This window comes from Pteropus vampyrus, unplaced genomic scaffold (assembly GCF_000151845.1).
Source record: "Pteropus vampyrus isolate Shadow unplaced genomic scaffold, Pvam_2.0 Scaffold398, whole genome shotgun sequence".
Lineage (NCBI taxonomy): Eukaryota > Metazoa > Chordata > Mammalia > Chiroptera > Pteropodidae > Pteropus > Pteropus vampyrus.
The window spans coordinates 479,092-487,751 of record NW_011889179.1 but is presented as its reverse complement, the minus strand read 5'-3'; the positions used below and the strand labels follow the sequence as shown (position 1 = coordinate 487,751).

General features: G+C 64.7%; 1 protein-coding gene and 1 pseudogene across 1 annotated transcript in view; both read right to left on the bottom strand.

The window, feature by feature from the left end:
- The window catches only part of SLC45A4 (solute carrier family 45 member 4), a 44,738-nt gene that overhangs the window by 9,631 nt on the left and 26,447 nt on the right, over positions 1 to 8,660 (bottom strand). The window contains 1 exon segment of the mRNA XM_023523620.1: positions 4,139 to 4,254. Coding sequence (XP_023379388.1) covers positions 4,139 to 4,254 — 116 coding nt within the window.
- LOC111731789 lies at positions 2,130 to 2,246 on the bottom strand (annotated as a pseudogene).

Below are 8,660 nucleotides of genomic sequence, written 5' to 3'. Positions count from 1 at the left end.
CCGACGCGCCAGGAAAACATCCGTGCTCGGTGCCCGGGCTCGGCGCTCCACCGGCACCGCACAGGGCTCGGGGAGGGCGCCCCCGCTCCTGTCTCGAGTCCCCAGCAAACGGGAAGCCCCCGAGTGTCTGCTGATGAGCTCTGGTTCGGCTCCGGCGGGCCCGGCTCCTCATCCCTCATTGCCAGTTAGGCAGACGGGACGGCGACGGAGACGGCCACGCTAACGCTGACCATGTCCAACGAGACGCGCTGCCAAGCGCCCTGATTCCCAGACACGACTGACAGAATGACGTAGCATGTGTCACGCAGTCAGAATCCAGCAGGGTCGGGGCGCGTCCTCACCCAGCGTGCACTCACTCCTGCTGGGGTTTGTGACCGTCGTAACTTTACCAGTACGTGGTACCAACCTGGTGGCAGGTGATTCCTTCAAAGCTGCAGCACGTGTATCCGTGCGCGGTGACCCCTGCCACCCCTGCCTTCTCTCCTCGGGCCCTGGCCTCCCCGCACCAGGCACGCCCCTTGCCGAATCCCTGAGTGGGGCCTGCCCACCCAGCAGGCCTCCCAGTCACGGCTGATGCATTCTGCACCTTCTGAACCATGTGTACGTGAACGGAACCGAACCGTTAAGACATACCCGCGGAGCCAGCCAGAAGACCCCGCCACCGACCCCCGTCATCCTATCCCCGGGCTGGACAGCCTGAGCCACGACCCTGGCCCCTGCTGCCAGCCAGGCCCTCTGACCAGCCTTGGTCCAGACCTTGGCTGACTGGCCCACCCCATCCTGGCAGCACCCTTGTCCACTAGGCCTGCAGTCTGCCCCATGTCACCAAACCTTCCAAGACGCCAGGTCCCCAACAAATCCACCCTCTGCAGGACGGAAAGGCTCATGGACGTGAGCGAGCAGCGCCCCCTCCTGCACCGCCTGCCCCAGGCACGCCCTGCCTGGCAGCCTGTCATCTCCATTCCTGGTGACCAATGCTCTCGCGGCGGGTCCCAGTGCAGAGGGATTGGCACACACGCCACACCTTCCACCTGGGGTGCTCGCCCTGGGGGTGTGGCAGCCAGACCCGGACCTGGTCTCTGGCCTCATGTGGCTTCCCGTCCTGGGGGAGAGTGGGCACTAGCAAACCCACGGGCGTGGCCAGTGTCACAGGGCTCACTGCAGGAAGGCTCGGGGACCCACACATGATGGCGATGGGCGGAGGCACAGTCCAGGAGGGGAGGCTGGCAGCCAGCCGACAGAGGGGGCAGCTCCCAACATCGTGAGCTCCCCCCGGGCCACCCCGTTTTCCAGCTTCTCAACATCCCACTGCTGGTGACAGCCTTGTGACAGGGTCCAGAGAGCAGGGGCACGCTGCGTGCACCCTCGCGGACGCCTGCCAGGGCCCATGAAACAACTGTGCCACATCCTGGTGGGAAATGGCTCAGACAGGAGCCTGGCTCGTGCAGATGGCGGTGGCACCCGGAATGCCGGCTCGAAGCTGCCACTCCACTGCCAGAGCCCCACTCCCGCCGCCGTGCCACAAGCCGACTGCAGAAGTCTGGCACGGCTCCTGTGCAGCAGGCACCCAGGGAGCACCTGGTGACGGGGACTGGGCCCCGAGGGGCCTCCACACCGCAGCTCACATTTCGCCAGCACTGCCCCCCACGGGTGCCTGACAGGCTGATGGGACGAAGTGGCATTTCTGTTCCCAGGACCACACACCTCGCCCAAGGAGCTGCTGCTGTTCTTACAGGGCGGCAAGGCACAGGGAGCAGGGAGGCCGACTGCCGGGGAAGAATGCTCGGCACACACCCCGCCCAGCGCCCCGGGATCTGAAGGTCAAGGGCGCATTCCCTGACCTCCACACAGCCTGGGAACACCCGCGACACACAATGGCTTCTTTTTGGTGAGCTGTTCCCTACGCTGTCTGCTAGAGGCGGCTGAGGAGTTGGGGTGGGGGGCATGTGATGTGGGCGCATCCCCTTAGAGGTGACTTCTGGCCTGCAGTGACAGTATGAGGGTGTGACTTCCAGGTACGGGTTCACAGACGAACTGGGAAGCTGTCATTTCTTTGCAAAACCAGGCACATGTAACTAAAATAAAATTGGTTGCGGAACTTAAACCCGAATCTTTTTGTTTTTAATTTACGCCTACAGCACCGTCTTCCAAGGTGGTCTCCCACCCAAGTACTATCGAGACCCGACCCTGCTTAGCTTCCACGATCAGACGGGATCGGGCACGTTCAGGGTGGCATGACCATAGACCAGGGACCGTGGCTCCACTGGGGCGCGAACCCAGGACCTTCCGCGTGTAAAGCAGATGTGTTAACCGCTACGCTACGGAACCACGTCCAAACCTGAATCTTAGAGACTCTCAGGAAACGTGCCGAGCCAGAGGCTGGTTAGCAACCCACGCCTAAGCCGTGCCCTGCTGTCCAGAAAAGCTCCGTCAGCGGCCGGCCCTGGGCGGACCGGAGGGCTGCAGGGCCCCGGACGGCCCGCTCTGCAGCTTCCCCGGCACTGGGATGCTCTGATGGCGAGGGACAGAGGAACAGATGGCGCTGGGGGTGAGCCGCATGGCCCGGGGCCAGTACACTCAGCCCGCCGACGTACCCTTGGCCTGAATGTCCCCTAGCACCGTCTGGGAGCCCTCGCCCCAGCCTCACAAATGTGGCTGCCACGGCAGGCCGGCGTCTCCTGCTCCAGTCAGTGCCATCGCTGCTTCTCCCGTGCCCACCCCCCGTTCCTCCACCGCCTTCTGCAGTCTGCCCCCCACCCCCCCGGCTCTCCAACACAGCCTCCTCCTGGGCGGGGGTCACCAGTGCTGCCCACCTGCCAACCCGGCCGGCCCTCGTGTCAGACTTGGCCGCAAGCCCCATGAGGGCAGGCTGCTGGCCCAGAGTGGCACGTCTGGCACAGTGCCCAGCCTGCGGCGGGCGCCAAACACGTGCTGGATGAAGGTGTCACGGGGTGGCGGTGCCGAGCCCCCCAGTGCCACCTAGCCCGGCTCTTCCTCCTCCCGCCCCGCACTGACCCCTGCCTCTGCCTCTGGGGAAGGCCCCCTGCGGAGGGGGCCAGGGAGCAGAGGCCCAGAGACCGGGAACAGGTCAGGCCCGGGAGGAGCGAACAGGACCAGTAGCTCCCGTGTCAGCCCCAGCTCGTCTGAAAGCAAAGTCGAGGCTTCGGAGGGAGTGTGAGCCCACCAGGAAGTCGTGTGCACTTGACCTACGTGATCGCGGCTCTGGGACCAGCTGGGCAACAGCTCTGGCCCCGCCAGGGCGCCTGGAGCTGGGAACGGCACAGGGACGCGGGGGGCGGCTTTGTTCAGGCACGTTGGCAAGAACGCCGCCCGCTTCCCATGGCTTCCCCGAGCCGCCCCCGAGCCCTGAGCAAGGCCCGTCCGGACGCCCCCGCGGCGGTGAGAACAGCCCCCGTCCCTGGCGAGGCGGCCGCTGGGACGCCAAGGACGTGGCCGTTCCCAGCCAGGCTCCGAACAAACACGGCATGGCCTGGAGTAAATAATTTCTGTTTTCTTCCAGGCAAAGGCTGAACAACAATGGTGGGACCAGGAAGGCTCCCCGTTCACAGGAAATGCTCAGTGTGTCACCCCCTGTCTGAGCCTGTGTGAGGTCACGGGTGACGGGGCCGTGCCTGGTCACGAGCGGCGGCTTCCACTCAACACGACGTCTTTTTTGATAAACTGCACTTCTGGGGGCGGGGCTGGGGCCGGGAGCACGTCCGTCAGTGCCCGGGGGGAACAGGAACTCCCACGCTCTCTCCAGCGACAAGCCCTCTGCGCCATCGGCACTCTGGGCAAGTCCCGTGACTTAAGCTCATGAGAACTGGCCCCCCGTGGGGAGCGCTCGGGAGCCTGGAGTGACCTCTGATGGACCTGAGGCAGTGAACGCGAAGGCCCGCGAAGGACGCGACGTGGAGAAGCAACAAGCCCGGCCTCCTGACACGCACGGGCCCCGCGGCGCAGGGCAGGGACAGGCGGCCCCGGCTTCCACTCGAGGGACCCAAGGAAAGGCCCCCGCCCCTGAGCAGGGACAGTCGGCACAGGGCCGGAACCTCAGCCTGGAGGGGACATGGGCAACGTCAGGGCTGGGCAGAAAGCCACGAGACACGGGTGTCACCCCACCGTCAAGTTCACTCACCTGGGCTCCCTGTGGGAGGACGACAGCGAAGGCAGCCACAGCGGCTCCTGGGGCTTACTGTGCCACCTTCGAACGCTGTCCCGGATGCGGGCGACGGTGCAGAAATGGCACCGAGCCTACCAAGGTTCCAGCACTAAATGCCGGTCCATTCGGATGACCTTTCTTCAGGTGAAATAAAGGTTCTCCAGCCCCTGATGCAGGCTCCAAGGCCGGGCTTAGTCTCCAGGGAATAACTGCTCGGCACTGCCAGCCCCCCACCGGGGCTCCCCAACTATTCGGTGGTGGGGGTCCCAGTCCTATTTTAAACAAGGAGGAGCCTCACAGGCCAGAGGCTCAGGACGCCGAGCAGGACACCGACACACTGGAAAGCCGGGGCAGTGACCTGTGCCCCTCGTGCGCCTTCCCTATCCGCAGCGCCTCTGGGGCACCGCCCACCATGCGGTGGGGCACAGCTGCTCCCCGCGCCCACCACCGGACGGCCACCCACCCCACGGGTCTTTACAGTACCGCAATAAACATCTTGACGACATAGCGACGTTACTGTAGTTGTATGAGAGGTTCCAGAAGCTTCCCAAAGAACAGAACACACACGGCACGTCCAGCTGCCCCTGCCTAAACCCACAGGTCAAGGTCAGCTGCCGGTCCCTGCTGCTTCTCACAGCTACGCAGCCCAGTTAGTTCCAGGAGCAGAGAGCCAGCCACGGAGACATCACCATCCACCCAATCACTCTGGCAGGAACCTGGGAGTCACCTCCTGCCCCACGGCCCACCGGAGCCCGAGCTCTGCTGCCGTCTACACATCCCCACTGCAGACACAGCGCGGAGGCCCCGAGTGGTCCTCACCCGCTGGCCACCTCCCGAGGTGCGGGGTGAAGGAAGGGGCAGCGTCAGAGACGGACCCCCACGCACAACCCCCATGATGGCTGTGCGGGGCCCACACCAGGTAAGAGACTTCCAGCCTAGATGCCTGACTAGCAGCTCCTGGGGGCAGCGTGTGCCATACTCCAAGTGACCAGCACGGCCCATGACCTCGTGGCAGCAAAGGGCACAGCCTGAGGCCACCCCCATCTTCACTCGAAGTCTGAGCCAGCGCTCCGCCTGCACCTGCAGACCTACTTCCAGCCCCCCTGCCGGGCGGCCCTCACCCCATCTCCAGGCTGAAGACCGCCCAGGAGAGGCCTCGCAGGGCCAGCTGAGACGGGGGCAGGGCGGGAGAAGGGTGCGTCCTGGTACGGAGCCCCTGCTGGGGGCGGGGCGAACGATGAGAGGTGGCTGAAGAAGCACCGGGGACACCACTGCACAGGAGCCGTGGGCACGGGGCAGGCGTGGCTTCGGCTGGGAAAGGCCCAGGGATCCCGGTCTGGGAGGGGGCGACAAGGTCGAAGTGCAGAGCGTGGAGGGCGGGGGTGACTAGCACCTGGACTGAGGGCCAGAGACGCGCCGAAGGCCACGCGGCAAGTGGAGCATGGTCAGGAAGGCTAGAGTCATCACACTGTCACAGTGCGCGCCTGCGATGACCCGGTGTGACCTCCACGCCGCCCCAGACCTGGTGACACAGGAGGACCACACTCCTGGCCCGGGTCCCCCTACCAGGCGCAGCTATGGTTCTTCCAGAACCCGGAAGCGGCTGTCCTGCTTGGTGACCCTGGAACCAGCCAAGTGTCCGTTCTCCAAATGCCAGTGTGTCCTCTCCTCCCCGAGGACAGGAGCAATGTCACCCTCTGTGGAACCTCAGTGCGTGGCACCCCACCTCCCAGTGAAGGTGACATGCTTGGGCCTGAGCAGAGGGGCAGGGCTGGGTGCGTCCCCCAGGCCTCACCCCCAGAAACAGCGACCCCAGCAGCCTGGGCCCGCCCCTCTGCTCGCACGCCTCCCCCTTCTCTTCTGGGGGGAAGGGTTAAGACGCACGAGAGGCGAGAGGCCGGCAGCCCGGCTGTAAGTCACGGGGTCACGTTACGGGGTGCCTGTGCCTAGACAAGCATGTCAAACCCAGAAGGCCACCGCGTCTACATTGGTGCAGGTCCGGTTTGACCGTCACCGCTCGGCAGGAAAACGAGGATGGAGTGGCGTGAGGCCCCCTGCGGTCTGACCCCCGCCCACCAGGGCGCAGACGGCTCACGTGATGCACCGGGCACGGCGTCCCTCACACACGCTTCACGCCACAGCCCGGAATGCGCCGACTCACCCCGGCTTCACTGACCCCCATCTACACTGCGCCTTCCCAGCCCCGCGCCTCCTGAGAACGGCCACCCCGGGGGGCGGCCTCCATCCTCTCCCGCCTGCGACACAGTGGGCAGTGGCCAGCACCCTGCCCAGGGCTCCAGCAGTTGCACGGTCCCTCCCGAGCCTCCTTCCCGCGTCTGCGTCCCCACCTGGAGCACAGCCCTGCGCCCCGCCCCGCCCCGCACAGGCAGGGCGCAGAGTCTGATGAGACAGCACAGGCACAGGACTCCTTGGGAAAAGCGACCACGGCTGACATTTCATTGTTTCTAAAACACAATGATCTGAAGTGCAAGGAAATCCAGACTTCCCAAGCTAAACAAAGCAGCTCTGCACAGAAGCTTCTCGGCCACTCTGGTCAAAGTTCGGGTCTGGACACAGTCCTGCGGGCTTGTACCTCGGGACCCCCAGGCAAGGACACCGCGGGTCGCAAGCTCTCCCGCTGCACGTGGGCAGGGGGCCTGCTGGACGCCAGCCCGGGCCACGCGCCACCCTCTAGGCTTCGAGAGTCTCTGGGGAGCAGGAAACGCAGTTTTCGGTTGGATGTTCTGTAGGGTCCATTCATTTTTTTTCATATTTTGAAAAAGGTGGTAAAATGTGCATAACGTGAAATCGGCCATTTTAACCATGAAGTGCACAGTGCAGAGACTCTAAGACAGTGACTCGGTCGTGCGGCCATCACGTCACCCCCGTCCACCCACAGAACTGTCGCCTTCCCAAAATGACACTGCCCCACGAAACACCGACACCCCCTCCCTTCCCCCAGCCATCTGCTTTGTCCCCTTCTCGCCCCCCCGCCCCCCCCCCGTGTCTCGAGGCCTGACTGCTCGGGGACTCGTGTCGGGGGGTCATGTGGCCCTCGGCCTTTGCGTCTGGATGGTTCGTCAGGCTGACGTCTTAAAGGCCCCTCCAATTTTGGCCCTTTCTCATCCTCTCCTCCTTGGCACCCCCAGCCCTCGGCCCCGCCTTGCAGATGGCACTGGGTACACCTGTCCCCTCGCTCAGTGAAGCTCCATGGGGCGGGCAGGGGGTAGGGATGGCACTGAGCCCAGCACTGGACAACTGTCCCCTACACCCCAGCTGGGAGCAGCCCAAGCACCCCTCCGACACCAGGCAGAAGGCTAGATGCGGGGTGCCCCCACCAGGCACAGCACCCAGGGGACCGTGGGGAGCAGAGGAGACTGGCCCCTGTCCCTGGACAAGCAAAGAGAAGCCCCAGGTGGAGCCAGGCGCCGGGAGGGGAAACCATGCCGAGAGCCTATGCCTAAGTCCTCCGGGCTCGCGCGGCCTGAGGCTTCCGGCCACCGGCGAACCGTAAGGTGAGCGCTACAGAGGACAGTGGCCACGCCCGCTCTGGCGCTCGGCTAAAGACATGGAAGGGCCGAATGCAGAATTAAAACCTACACGTGCCAACCGCTCTCAGCCAGGGGACGGGACCCTCCGTGCAGGGAAGGGACACTGCCAACCAGGTGGCACCGGATGCCCTGCCCTCCGTGACACCAAGGGTCCTCACGCCGTCCCAGGGGAGGGCCGCCCGCCTCACCTCGCCTTGGGTGATGGCTGCAAAGCCACTTGTAAGCTGGGCCATCTGCTGCCCGTTCCTGGGTTCTGGTCTCCAGAGCCACCGCTCATGCCACTGCCACGTGCCACTGTCCAGGCTTCCGGGGATGAGGCTTCCGGCCTCCCTGGACTATCACTTCTTCAGGCCGCCACGGCCACCGAGCTCTGGGGAACACTCGTAAATGATGCAGCTCCCTCCCCGCCCAGCACTGTGTGAACCCCACAAACAGCTTGGCGGACGCAGAGACCCAGCCAGTGCAGGCCCTGCCACCAGCCCTGGGGGACCCGGGTTGACTCGCCCTGCGTCTCTGGGCCCAGCTGCCTGGGCCACAAGGTGAGTGGGGAGCTGGGGGACTTCTGCCCACGTGGAACTGGGGGCTCGCTGTGACAAAGGGGCCCTGTGACCGCAGTGAGACGGGAAGGTGCGCCTCAGGAACTCCTGCACGAAGAAAGCAGGCGGCCGGCCGCTGGCTCTGCGTGTGCAAAGCAGGAACAGCAACGCAGAGCTGTCTGCACCAGGCTCTGGGGCGCCACGCTGGTCCTTCCAGGCAAAACCCAGCAGCTTTCACTGGACCCCTCAACGCGCCATGACACACGAGGGGCGTTCCTAGAAAGGTTGCAGGTGTACTTGAAGGACACTATTACAAGAAAATGACCGGCCACCTCCCAGGCAAGGGGAGCCACACGATGGCACATCTGCCGAAGTTCCACATTAGATGCGTCGTGCAGAAAGGAAGGTTAA